The 14,540-nt window shown below is 46.7% G+C and overlaps 1 protein-coding gene across 2 annotated transcripts in view; it reads left to right on the top strand.

Annotated features, from left to right (window-relative positions):
• The window catches only part of pkaap (A-kinase anchoring protein pkaap), an 84,791-nt gene extending 70,566 nt beyond the window's left edge, over positions 1 to 14,225 (top strand). The window contains exons 12-14 of one of the 2 annotated variants that reach the window (XM_075686744.1): positions 5,041 to 5,093; positions 6,982 to 7,100; positions 13,829 to 14,225. In XM_075686744.1, coding sequence (XP_075542859.1) covers positions 5,041 to 5,093; positions 6,982 to 7,080 — 152 coding nt within the window. In that variant the 3' untranslated portion in view covers positions 7,081 to 7,100; positions 13,829 to 14,225. Of the gene's footprint in view, positions 1 to 5,040; positions 5,094 to 6,981; positions 7,108 to 13,828 lie in introns of both variants that reach the window. The other variant, XM_075686743.1, reaches the window with a different exon arrangement.
• Positions 14,226 to 14,540: the final 315 nt, after the last annotated feature.

The following is a 14,540-nucleotide window of genomic DNA, read 5'->3' as shown; positions in this document are numbered from 1 at the left end:
GCCCCCCAGATTGAGAAGCAATTAATGCGGCACAGCAACAGAGGTACCGCGCTCAGAAGACTCGTACTTCAGTGGTGCGGATGCGCAATTCAGCTGAGACTTCGTGGACATTGTCTTGCTCAAGTTGTCATATGTACGACCGACCATGCTTTTAAAACGACGTATTGGTGATTTCGAAGATTTCTTACCATGATGTTTACAGCTCCGCTGGTCATCCACCTTCACAGGAGAGAATGGCCTTGAATTTTTCCGATTTTAAGGGGCCCAGAACCACTCCTCTGGCTTGGTGAAAATAACATAGTCCGTGGGTAGCATACGTTGCTGTCATACGCGGTGCATGGAGTGAAGTCACCTTTCTCTCAAATGCTCTCTTTTCAACAGAAGGCCCTGTCCTCACTCTCTTCTGGATGCTTTATTTCATCATTCCCTTAGACGGCTGCTATTGGCCAATAGCTGACATCAAGCTGCGGTCGGCTACATGGCGCAGGTACCGCAGCCACTGCGGGGTGCCGCCGCAAGTCCACTGGCTAAGCGCACTAAGGCTCGCTGAGGACAACCACATTTGGCTTATGTTTAGCACATCGCAAGCACCAAAAGCAAAAGTCGTGGTGCAAACATTAACATCCAAAATGAAATTTGAACTGCACCCCACGGTGACATTTAGAAGGCGGAGCTTTGTGGGCACGCCCCACTGCGCCATAGCCGTCACAGTGCAAGGCATTGTGGAAGGAACGGGAGCACAGTGGAGGCCATGTTTGATTGCCAATAACTCCACTTCTGCTATACGCATTGAAGTACTTTCTGCAGCAATGTATTTCTGAAATAGCCTGTTTTCACTTAAAATACCTTTAATAAAAAAGTGTTTCAGTGATTGAATGATCCGGTAGGTCAAATTTAAAAAATGACACAACGAAAACATAGCAATATGCCTGCTTCATTTACCTTGATGACTTCATCGTCTTGTCACCAATGTTCAATACTCACCTTGAGCATCTAGCGACTGTACTTGATGATTTTTGAAAGGTGAAGCTGCACTTCAACTTGTCAATATGTCATTTTAGTCACTGCCAAATTACTGTCCTGGGCCATTTCATCGATGCTTCCTGAGTACAACCTGCTTCTGACAAAACTTCACTCTCTGAGACTTTCCAGTTCCGAAGACAGCTGCAGACATTTTTATTCAAGATTTTGCAGCAGTTGCTTCACCCCTCACTAATCTTTTGAAAAAAGGCATGCAATTCTTATGGGGTACTTCAGAAGCTGCCACCTTCTCTCGTCTCGTCACTCTTATTACCTCACCAGCCATCCTCGCCCACTTCGACCCTGATGCCCCTACAGAATTACATACATATGCCAGTGGTCATGGCGTAGGTGAAGTCCTAACCCAGCATCAGCGTGGCCAGAATCGCGTTATTGCTTATGCAAGCCACCTCCTATCACCGTAGGAGCGCAACTTTTCAATTACGGAAAAGGAATGCCTTGCTGTTGTCTGGGCGGTTGTGAAGTTCCGTTCCATATGTGTACGGGCATCCTTTCTCCGTAGTCACTGGTCATCATGCTCTCTGCTGGATCTCATCCCTAAAGAATCCTATAGGCTGGCTTGGTCGATTGGCTTTGAGGCTACAAGAGTTTTCATATTCCGTGGTTTACAGGTCGGGCCTGGCCAACTGCACCAAGATGCTGACAGCTTGTCACGTTAGCCTGTTGACAACTCTGACCTCTTAAATACTGACAGTACTGCTTCTATCACAGCTCGCTCATACTGCCGACAAGCAACGTCGCAACGCCTACATCAAAGCACTCAACAACCATTTTGAGCATTCTCCGGCCGATGCTGCTCTACACCTCTTTGTCCTCCTTGACGGTGCTGTGATGGTACTCTGTACTGTCGTAATCTTCATGTGGAGGGCTCTCATTTCCTACTTGTAATACCTAAACACCTCCACTCAACCGTTTTAGAAGAGCTTCACAATGCACCAGCAGTGTAACACCTCGACGTATCTCGAACCTATGACCGAGTACAGTACACCACTGTTTTTTCTGGCCGGGCTTTGCCCGTTCCGTACGACATTACGTTGCCGCTTGTGACCTATGCTAACGATGCAAGAAGCCATCCCAGCTCTCCGCTGGTTGCCTGCAGCCACTTGACATCCCAGCCAAGCCCTTCCATCGCGTTGGCTTGCACCTTCTCTGCCACTTTCCGGAATCTCCATCAGGAAACATGTGGGTTGCTGTTGCTGCTGACCATGTGACCCGCTACGCCATAACATGCACTCTTCCGACCAGGTGCACAACTGATTTTGCGTACTTCCTCCTCCATGATATCATTTTGATGCATGGTGCTCCATGGCAGATGCTCACAGACTGTGGCCATATGTTTTTGTCCAAAGTCATTGATGACATCATGCATGTCTACCCTGTACAGCATAAAATTGCCACCTCTTACCATCCACAAACAAACAGCCTCACTGAGCATTTGAACCGAACCCTTACAGACATGTTATTGAAATACGTTTCAGCCGACCACCATCACTGGGACGTTGCACTACCCTAAATTGCCTTTGTTTACAACTCTTGCCATCTCGAAACTGCTGGCTTTTCCCCGTTTTACGTCTGGTACGACTGAGAAGTGACGTTAGCAGTAGACACTGTGCTGCTGTCCACGACCGCTTCAACTATCGATTATGCCTGTGATGCTATCGCCCGTGCTGACCATGCTCGTGAACTTACACATGCTCGTCTGCAAGCGTCTCGAGACAAACAGAAGCACCGCCACGACCTCCGTCACCGTGATGTCCATTTTTCGCCCAGCACCTTCGTGTTGCTTTGTCACCATCTCATAAAGTTGGCCTTTGTGAAAAACTACTCTTTTGTTACAGAGGTCCATAATGTGTGCACGGCCAAGTGACCAATGTCACCTATAAAATTGTTCTAGCCACACCCACTACATCCTCCGCTGTGACAACCAGTGACATCGTTCACGTTGCCAGGCTCGAGCCTTACAATTCTCCATGCGCCTTAGATATTTGGCAGCACTGGGACCGTGCTCTTGCTGCTAGGGGGGGGAGGGGTAGTATTACAATACCCTCGACAGATGCTCAGGAGATGAGAAGCCGCGAGAAAGACGAAGTGTCTGGACTTTTGGCGTGAGCAAGTGTCTGCTGTGCAGTCTGGCTCCAGCGTAAATACCGTGTGAATAGTCTTTCTTCTCTACTTCTTTTCACACGTAACAATATTTACCCACTTCATTTGCAGCCCGAATAGGCACCTAGTTATTATAGGTTCATTGTAGAAAACAATGTTCACCCAGATGTGACACAAACAGTTCTACAACACGTGGGCACAAGAAACATGTAAGACCCCTTTGATTCTGACAGTCAGAAATAAGATGAACGCTGTTGTGTTTACCTTCACAGAATGGAAATTTATTTTTCACTTAATCTATTGTTGGTCAATCTGACGTTTTACACTGTCTATAGACTAGAACATGGCTGCCTCCCTTGCAATACATTAACAGAGTCTTGTTAACTTGGTTTCATGTGCGACTGTAACGTGTGGGCCATTTTCAGCCAAATCGGAAAATAGAAGGCACGCATTAGAATCGAGCAAATATGGTGATCATGCATTGTGAGCTGCCATTCACACATTGAAATCTGCTGAAGGCATGCTGTAAGTCAGCGTTTTTGGCAGGCGATAATGTGTCTGATTCATTCATTGTCCCCTATGTGCTGCTTAAAGAGACTCTGCAGTCGTCGTGCTCACAATTGAAGTCCAGGGGTGTGGATGTTAACAGCCAAGTTCGAAAAATCTGGCAAGGTCCACTTTCAGGATCGAAATAATGAAAGTTTTGGCCCAGAGAAATGTATAGACACCAGCCAGGATGAACTCACCAAAAAGTTTAGTTAAACGAAATTGAATTAGCAGACGTCTACTGTTATAACTTGATTAGCGAACTTGTGCCCAGCTCAAACTTGTCACTCATCACAACTGTTATTCAATTGCATTTTCTCTGTTCACGTTGAAAATGTAGAACACTCGATGGGGCAAGCACAGTGATGCTGCTGCTGTGGCAATTGTGCCACACTGTGCCGAGAGGCGAACCCCGCTACAGCCTGCCACATTTCAGCACAATATGAGAAATCTGTGCCCATTCTGCACCAGCAGGATTGCTCTAACTTTCCAAAAACAGAACTAAGTCCTCAAGGGCCATTTTACCGCGCCATCGAAAGTGGCGTGGCGTGGACCAGCAGCTGCATTAGCTCTGTTGTGGACCGAGTCAAGCCTCTCCAATTAAGACTGGATTGTACTGCTGTTTCTTCCATGGGCTGTTATCTATATTCAATACTTCCACAACTCAACACATGCAGGTTGCTTAGGCAACGAGACAGCCGTGCATTTCAGGCGGCAGCGGGCAACCACGCTGGCACCGTGCCAGACGCTGCACTCCTCTTCTGTATGACCACTATAAAACGGTGACTAAAGTTTGGGACACTGTATGGTGTCTCATTCGATTTCTCTAACATAACACGCACATTCGCATAGACAAGGCAGCCGTGAACAATTTTTCTGCTATTCAATTTATCGCATATCCCCCACTTTTCTTGGCATTGCCATTTCACTGAGTAAGAATGACGCACAGCCGCTACTAAGATTTTGGTCGACTTAGCACCAAAGAGTTAACTTTCGCCGCTGGTCAGGCCTTGCTCTATCGGTCAGGCCTTGCTGGAGGTTCTTAAAATGTTTTTACATTCTGCATGTAGCACATCCAAATGCTTCCATGCTTTTTAAGCACATCCTAGGATACCACCGCTTCATTGCAGTTCACAGAAAGGACTGCAATGAAGGGGAGGGGGGGGTCATTTTTAGTGTTTGGATTGATTTTATGAACCAGTGACCACTTACTGCTTTCACATGCATTGCCCACTGTAAAAGCTCCATATAATATAGTTTGCAATCACTTTCATAAAGCTGCTCCAAAATGGCATGGGCCAGTATTATCAATGTTAAGCAGTCTCTCAAGTTTTCTTCTTTCTGGTCTAGGTTCTAACCTCACCAAAGCATTCAGAAAGCTAGTCAACTGGGAAGCAGACAAGGTACGTGGACACAATCTTTTGGCCATGTTTTGGTGGCACGCAAAGTGATGTATAAAGAATGCTAGTGGATTTCACCCCAAGTTCATGAAAGGATATCTTGTAATTAATGCTGATCTTGTGATAGCTAGTAAATGGATGTGCCTTTTGCATTGGCTGATTTCACCTCAGCAATTGCAGCACTTTCACGAAGTTTAATAAAAATTTAGTATTCTGTAATTTAGTTCCTCAAAGAGCTTATCATTGATCATCACGCATTGTTGTTGTCTGGCACTGCTAATGGATTCAGGCCTGAAATAACTATCATTATGCCCCAAATTTTGTGTTAGTCACAATTAGAGTTGGGCATCACTGACTTGCCTTTATGCAGAAGGTCAATAATTGGGGGTTCCATTGTCATCATCTCTGAAAATTGCACTTAATGTAACTGAAACCACAAAGTATTTGCTCTCACACATGTGTGAAAACTGTGGAGAAAAAAAAAATATCTGTTTTGAATTCTGCATTCTTTCATCATCTCACTGACCATGGTCAAAATGAAATTTTATATTTGTAAAAGATCTTTGAAATGGAAAGCCGGTTAAGCCCTAGCCTTGGGCCTCTTCTCCACTCCCTCATGGTGGGTGAGCGTGTTTATTTGAGGAACAATCAAGCAAAAACAAGATGGCGGTCTTCACTATGAGAAAATGCTGCTGTGATGGTAAGCGAATTCAGGAAATTCGTATTATTTTGTGTGTGTGGCTTGAGTGACTAATGCCTACAGTTAAAGCCTGACCGCCGAAGTTGACTGTTGCCAAAAATATGTGGATATGAAAGTTGAATCGCTTACCATGCTTACTCAAATCTAATCGGGCCTCGATTCTAAGCTGACCCCTGAAAGTCCGAAGAAAAAAGAAAAAGTGAACTTACCTCGAATGTACGCCGAACGAAAAAGCAAGGACAGCATTGACAAAATGAAAACCACGTTTATTGAATGTGAACATGCCGAGCTCATTCTACATCACCATCTTCCTTATCGCTGTCATCGCCGGCCTCTTTGCGGCTAGCACATGCAAGAAGTATCTCCCGTTGCCCCTCTCCAACAACGGGCATTTTTCTCATCGATGCCAAAGTCTTGCCCGCCTTGAACGCTTGACGATGCCTCTGCGGCCGCCGCAACTTTTGGTTTGAAAGTGACAGTACAGTGGCATCGCCTGTTTGGTGCCATTACGATAATGCCACGCCACACGCCAGTGCAACACAGGTCAAAATGGCGACGTTGCTCGCGTACTTCATTTGGCTACTGGCATAGCTAGCAGCAGCCACGATACTGATTTTTCTAGGTGGCGCTAGGTATGCACCATGTTTATCAATTTCAATTAAGAACTGCCACATTTTTTTTTTTTAATCCTCCAATCTAAGTCGACCCTAGTGTTTGGTATACAATTATTCGAAAAAGACCATTGGCCGAGATTCGTATAGATACGGTAGATGTGCACCATTCCTAAATATGATTTTACCTCTTGGTGCTCCATCAAGTTCTTGACTACATCGCCATTCCTGAATTAATGTGCCCCTACCCGCAACAGTGGCTCAGTGGAAGTGTCTAACAACATTCATACGCCGAGCTCTGGTTGCATGTTCGAGAATTTTAAGTGGTAAAAATTCATCCATAGCCCTCCACATGGGCAAACTGTAGGTTTGGGACATGAAATTGTTATAAATAGTGTTTTTCTTCCCTTTCTTTTCAGTTTGTGTTTCTTTTTGGAGTTACACTTTTCTTGCTTGCAGACATTTGAATTGATCAGCTTTGCAGGCATGTCATAACTTCGTGCTTTTACAGCACTTTGAAGTGGAGCAGGTGTTTTGGAAGTGAACACCATTTTGCACTGTGCGTGTTGTTGTTGTGCAGACTGAAGAAGACATGGCATGGCAGGTTGCTGAGATGATAGTCAAGGACATCTGCAGCGTCACGCTGTGTCCCGACGCCACATCGCAGGACGTCGGATAGGTCACACTTTGTCACATTATGCAAGTAGTAAGGCATCCTTTCCCTTATATTTCTTTTGGCTGTACGTGCTGTGCCAGGTTTATGTTACTGCTTTAAGCTCAGAACATGGTTGTGCATTTCATCCATCAGTTACGTAACCTGCTTATTTAGGCCCAAGGTTGCATGGCCGCTTATTCATTAAATTTATGTGTTTGTAAGTGGATATTATGAAACATACAAATTGTCATCCACCCAAGAGTATCGTGAAGCCAGCTACATGCGACTCTTTGGTAGATGGCAATTTTGTCCTCTCATACTTCCTCCACTTTGCGGACTTCCACAAAACTGATTTGCTTACAGAGTAAAACCTCGTTACCTCAGGAAATTTCCTAAGTAGGATTCACCCTCTGGTCCCAGTTAGCTCAGATGGTAGAGAAACTGCCCCAGAAAGGCATTGGTCCCAATTTAGATCCCTGGACCAGAACAAACCTTTCTCCAGCTGCAAAGCTTTCTTTTTGAGAAACCCGTATGAGTTCCTTCGTAGGTTCGTGCTACTATACGGGTGGATGACCATTGCCCCCTTTCATGAAGCTTCCTCCACCTAGTGGACTTTTGCAGAACTGATTTGATGTATGTATTATTAAATGGCATCACACACTCATTAATTCTGACGTATTTGGCAAACACCGGTTAACAAATTAATTCTGACATATTTGGCCACACACCGGTTAATTTGGATAACCCCCAGAACATGCCAAGCACCAGAGCACCTCAGATATGAAACACAGAAGAGCAATAACAGCGCTGATAACTAAGCGGCAAAGTCCGCATCACCATATGGTGAACTCAAACGGTGGATTCGGAACACTTTCAGTAATTTCGGCTCCTTGCGAAGTAAGTCTATTCCATTGGGAGATTGAGAGCGCCTCCGGTGTCTTTCATTGGCGGGTTGGGAGCAGCTCTGCCGCTAGATACACTCCACGGAGCAGTGCTCTCCACTCTGCAAAAATTGACAAAGTAGACTGGAAGTCGCTTGATGTCAGCCCACCCACAGCCAACGTAGCGCAATGGCACGTGCACTTGTGAACACGAATCGCAATCTCTTAGAAGCAATGAGTGGTGCTTCGCATCGTCAACTTCCGCTTTTACTGCTGCGGTGAGGGCTGATTCATCTAGCTGAAGTTCCGAATCAACCAGCGGGGACTCAAGCGACGAAGCTTCAGAAGCTATTGGGGGTGAGCTCCACCCCTGGAAAAGCTGGCGCCACCGTCGGCGTGACGCGGCATGAGGGATCATGTGGACACAGCGGCCGCGTCTGCTGCTTCGGAAGCACCGAAGAGAGCTGAAAACTAAAGTTTAAAGTCTCAGCTGTGCTGCAGTTCTGATTAAGTGGTGAGGCTTTATCGCCTTGGGTGTCTGCTTGACAACATTTGTAAGTACTATAATAGGTGGTGGCTGCCTTTGGAGGCGTTCAGCATGGTAGGCTACTGCTCGGTGCCGCAGTGCCGGACGTACGCAACGGAGCCCGATGTCAGCCTTATTCACATGTAGCCGCTGGACAAGGGGCTGTGTGAAGCTTGGCTCACAAAACTTAGAACCGACAGACAGCCATCAGCTGTAACTCAGGTATGCAGGCGTCGGGACTGCGATGTTCGGTAGGTAGCAGAAAAGGCGTACTGAGACGCTCGCCCGCACCCGCTGCCCAGCTAATGCCATGACGGCTTGGCCTATGAACTTGTTGATGCTAGATAGTGGCAAGTTTACTGGAACGGAAAGGGAGCAGTAAGATGCACATTAAAAAAATGACGTGGCATATGGTCATGTTTGTGTTATGAATTAATGCACTGGATTACGAAAAAGAAGCAGAGGGAAATCACACGCTAAGAAGACCGATAAACATACAGCGCAATGCAACTTGAGAAATAATATTGAAATGTCAAAGAATTTAGAAGACAAAAAAAAAAAGATTGAATCGTCGCGATGGCACATCACAGTCGCCGTAGGCGTCGAAGTCTCTATAACGAAATTATTTTTGAATAGCTCTGATAGCGTCCACACAACAATGGTTGCTAATGTGCTCTCAAATGCTCATATGCTGCGGCCTAAAGCCCACGCCACGGTGCGAAAACGCGCGCACAGCGAAAGCAAAACATTGTGCGCAGACATGCATGCAGACGCACACTTGTTCGCTGTGAACCCGTGCGATCGCTGCGTTGAGGCTTCATTCTGTTATGGTCCATTTGATTATACAGACAACCCACTATAAGGACATATTTAACATAGTTTACTCTCAGCGTTTGCCTACCTTTCATGCTAGAAGCTGGTTTGGGAGACTCCATCACGGCGACCACACGCAGTGGTGACCACTCTACGTATTCGATAAAGAGATAGCATCTGTAAACGTTTCTGTGCTTTCAGTTCGCCCAAGATTATTATATCGACAGTCAAAATCTTCCCTCGTTCTGAGAGTGCTTACATAAATGTCCAGGAGGGCTGCCGCGTGTCGTGTTTTTATTGAGCGCCGTAAACCAAACCTACAAGGAGCGCGCCGCGTGATCCCTCATACTACGCAAGGGAGACGCTTCCGACAGATGGCGACTCCGTAAGTCATCGCCCCCAATAGTGTATTCAAGCAAGCTTTTGACATGTTTCGGCTGCCGGGCAAGAGGCCGAAAGCTGTGCATTTCGTCGATGACATTTGCCAGTATTCGGATGAGGAGGTAGCAAGGGCTACTTTTCAGAATTTGGCATTTCAACAGCCTTTACTTTCGTTGATGAAATGCAGTTTTGAAGGTACTTCAGGCTGTCTCGGTGTGTGGCCACCGAATTGATCGCGGGCTTCGCTGCGTCTCCTTTGTTTCCTACGCACAAGCACAGTGGACAAGAGAAGCAGACTTACGTGCGTTGTGACTTCGATTAGAATGGAGGAGGCTAAAAAGAAACATGAAACTTCTGAACACAATGCGCATGCAAGTTCAAGCCGAAAATGCTGAAAACAAGGGGAATGCTGGGCACTTTCGGAAGTGGATGTGCACTAGCACACCGTGCCAGTTGCCCTGGTGGGAGTGCCTGTGTTTCATTCTGTTGCCCTCCACTGTAGCGCAGTGCTCCGGTGCAGAGCTCGTTGGCCACTCCTAATCTGCCTTTGGAATTCACCAATAGTCACCGGCGAGAACCATACAACACAAACATGGCGAATTGGCTTATGTTTACAGTTGAGCCCACTTACTATAACGATCCCAGACATAACGATTTATTGGTTACAACAACATTCCACTGCATTTGTGATTTTCTGATCCTGCCTATTAAACCTGCATCAAAATATAAAGAATGTTTTCAATGCGCTGTGCGGTTACAACAAACAATTCAAACATGCTCGTGGTAATAGGAGGGCAACCATTAACTTACAAAGTATAGAAGCACAACCGAACTGGTTACACGGAAGTGCACTCCCAGCTCCAATCCAACCGCAATGAGAATAGGAGGGAAGTCACTTTCCACCATGCTAAGGTACCATGCTTTCAAGGCATGTCTCCATCGTGTTCGGGGCAAAGCAGTACAGCATACGGTGGCCTCAAAGATGGCACTAGCACATACGCTGTTGCCATCTCTGAGGTCACAGCAGTGGCACTGTTCACACAGATCTCTGTGCAGCACCATGTCCGCTAATTCACTTTGGACAATTTGGACCAACAGCCGCTGAAGCGTTGCTGCCTTACCGTTGTTTTCAGTATTCAAGCAGCCCGAGGGATCGTGCGTGAACACTGCACGATGCGGCGCTGCCACGCAATGTTGTAGAGTCGGTGATTACTATGCTGTTAGCCATTATCAAGAGGTCACAGTTTGTTGATGCTTCATTCACGATGGCGTTGTACACGATGGCGCTCTACCAAGGTTCTACCACTGTGGTCCCATCTTTTAAACTTCGGTTCATACTTTTTCAACTGAAGTGACATAGAAAGCATAATTTTGCGGCTCTGGGCCCGCGTGTGGCTTATGCTGCAGCTGTAATGGCAAGATCTTTGCAAAATGTCAGCATGCCGTAGTAGTTTAATTCCACTTCCAACCAACTAGAATGCTTAGTTATCGTGTGCAGAATCCATTCGTGTCTTGCTGATAGTAAAATACTACACCATAGACTGCTCATAGCATAAGGCGCCGGAATCATGAATGTCCACACTATAAGCAGCGCCACACTATAACCAAAACAACAGTTCTCAAAGGCTGCACAAGTACAAAACATGTAGACCAAGCTGCCGCGTGTATCCGAAAATCGGAAGCCTGCGACCGGGAGTTTTCCATCTGTTAAAGAACATTAAAAGATTAATTATGTCCAAGCACCTGTGGTTGTTGCATGAAGCAGACAAAGTAATAATAATTTAAAAAAGAAACAGTGACAGAAATTTCAGATGCAGTACTGTGTCTTGGACTGATCACCGTATGTGCGGTGTCGAAAACATGTCGACGGCAGACCAAATTGGTGCCACTCAAGTGTTGCCCGTGCCATCACTTTCGCTACTGAGATGATTTCTCTGCTTTCCAAGTGCCGTAAAGTCATTGTAATGCGTTTCATTGACTCGGCCCCAAACCATAACTGAGGTCGCCGACAAGGTGTGCTGGTTAGGCATAGCTAGCAGCAGTGTCAAGTGACATGCCATCACGGGAAGCGCGCCCTTGATATGTATGTACCCTTAGACAATTACGTATAGATTAGGCATGTAATCACGCACATGGGCTGAACTGATGGCCGCATGTGCAAAGTGGAGTTTGGTTTCTCGGGCGAGCAGCCGTGCCAACTACTGTGAATGCCTACCAAGTTTGTATGTTCACGCACTGGTAGGAATGGGAAGCTCACAAGGGCACATAAAGCCTAATAGCTCCGAACCCTGCTCCAAACTAGATTTGCAGAACGCCACGTAAACTGACAGCAGTCAGGGTGGCACGTGTGATATCTGCCCTTCACGACGACACGCATCACAATGGATGCACGGAAACTGAAGCCACATTCAGTGCAGAGCGCACAGCTAATAAGAACCCGAGCAAAGGCGTCTCCATCAAATGGGCAACTACCACACATCCGCATCGCACTGCCGCCGCTTTTCAAATAAAGCTTGTATTGACTCAAAAGTTTTGTTTTCGGTCTGCTCACGCAAAAACCCAGTTGCTCCCATAGCAGGGCAGCTTGATGAGCTGGCAGCTGCACTGGCGCCGGAGCATATGTCATTAGCAAGGATTCTGCAACCAATCGGAGCTATTTCGCTTCCGCTGGGAAGCACAAGGACAGGAAAGGGTTTCGTGCACGCTGCACCGGTTTTGTTTCCATCCAATTAATTCTCACAGAACAGATGGGACGGCCACACATTGTGCGTTCCCCTGAGGAACTGGCAGCATTCGACGAGCGGTGGCGAGAACTTGCCCGTGAGAGGGCTCGCTGTCGGCGCACCGATCCACCTGTTAAGGCCTAAATATAGCTCGACATAATGTGAGTGTGCGCACACATTACGTCACGTTGGCGAGAATAGCAGCGTCCATAGTTTGTCCGATGGTTCAATGCACTGGTGCCGCCAATGTAACCAAACGCGGCCAACATGCTCCAGTGCACGGGCAAGCGTCGTTAGACGTGGGGTGAATCTAACGGACGTGCCCAGCGTCGAACGAGGCTCGCCCACACGACGATAACGTCCGACTATAAACATGCTTGTAGAGCCGCCCAAGCCCAGGCAATCGGACAGCAACGAGAAGATTCCGAGCTGAAGGAGAGGGAGGCCAAAGCAATCAGGCGCCGTTATCTATGGGTTATTTAACCGTGACTAAGGTCAGCTGCACGCAGGACAAGCTTCGCTTGCCCCCATTTACCGGTAGGGGAAGCGTTTCTAATTTCTTATTTATTTATTTTTCATTTGCTCCGGATCCCCCCTCTCATTGGCCAGCGCAGCTCATTGAGAAGCATGCTCACTACCGCACCTGTCTGGGGCATACTCCTGCAGAAGCCACAATATGTCTCGCGCAATTCTTCTGCAAGTGGTATGCATGTGCTTGGAGTTACATGGGCCGATAAACAGGAGTCAGAAGAGGCCATGTTATAGCTGGTTCTGCGCCATAAACGGTTATGTTGTGAAATTGTCCAAGCTGTATGTCGCAAGCTGTCACAGAAACAATGATGGCGATTGTGCTTGTAGCTTCAAAATAGCAGTTGATCAGAACCAGCTGGGTGCCATATTGAAAGACCTACGCCGACGCATGTTGTGCTTTAGAAAATGTTTTTAACAAGAACTTTCAGTTACGGGAAAGCACCAAGCACAGAGTATTAGGTACTGAAAGGTATATTTTTGACAAAAGTGGTGTCAAATCGTAACTGCTGATGCCAGCTTGAAGGGCGAGTTTACATAATATGGACTACTGATACAACAACCACTTTTCAAGGAACTGTCAAGATTGTTGTAGATTTCTTCGACTGTATAGCCACTAATACTACTGCTACAATTGTTCTGGTTAATAGCTCTGGCTCTATTCTCCCCTGAATTATGCAAAGAAACAACGAACACTACCTAAATATTCTCACTCCAACAAATACATGCCTTCAAGAGCATCATTCTTTGAATAAACTGAATAGCTTAGTACTAGAAGGGTTTGGCTGTTTGCTTACACTGACAATTACTGCCGATAGTTTCTGTACAGTTTTTCTCTTTGCAAGGCATTGGTGCTTAGTTTTCATCGGTGACGTTTCTCACACGTCCTGCCCATTTCTTCTTGATCTCTCTCCCTGCAGGGCTTTGTTGTTTTTCTCCCTCTACCTCGGTGCTTCCACACAGCGTCGATGTTGAGCAAAGAGTGCCAAGACCAGGGTGGAGCAGTGAGCAGCCCTTCAGTGGGGGAAGAACCCTGGTGTGTGCAGTCCCAGCCCTGAAAGAGCGGATGGCCCGTGCAATGATACAGGAAAGACTCGCAGGGCTTACGCGAGCGACAGCCCGGCCACCAACACAATAAGGGACACACGTGCCTGGCGCTACCAGCCTGCGCTGCCTGTCGATGTGATAACGAGCTGGCACTCGGCCACAATGAGGACGACGGATCAAGATTGTTTTGTCCCGCCAGCTTATCTCGACAGCAGACTGGCTTGCGTGCTTCAATAAACTCCCGCCTCTCTCCCTTTTTTTTTACTGTTAGCACTCGTGTGTGAGGTGTCTTATTTTGGACACACAGTAGCACCCTCGACAGAACGCAACATGACCAGGAAAATAACCTGGCCATGGGGGTGGACATATTCAAGCTCTGGAAAAATTGTTAGTTCAAACTCCGGTTAACCAGTGCCTTGTTAATTCTGAGGGGGCCTAAAATTGGTGTGTATGAATCAAAGTTACGAGAGTCCCTCGTACAAAGCTATGCTTGCAATCAGAGGTCTTGTGGAAAATGTTTAATGCTAAAGCATTATTTGGCTCATTGTGCAACCCTGCTGTCATCTTAGAGCGATGGGAGAAAAA

Source organism: Dermacentor variabilis, chromosome 3 (genome assembly GCF_050947875.1).
Source record: "Dermacentor variabilis isolate Ectoservices chromosome 3, ASM5094787v1, whole genome shotgun sequence".
Lineage (NCBI taxonomy): Eukaryota > Metazoa > Arthropoda > Arachnida > Ixodida > Ixodidae > Dermacentor > Dermacentor variabilis.
This window is presented reverse-complemented; position numbering and strand designations above follow the sequence as displayed.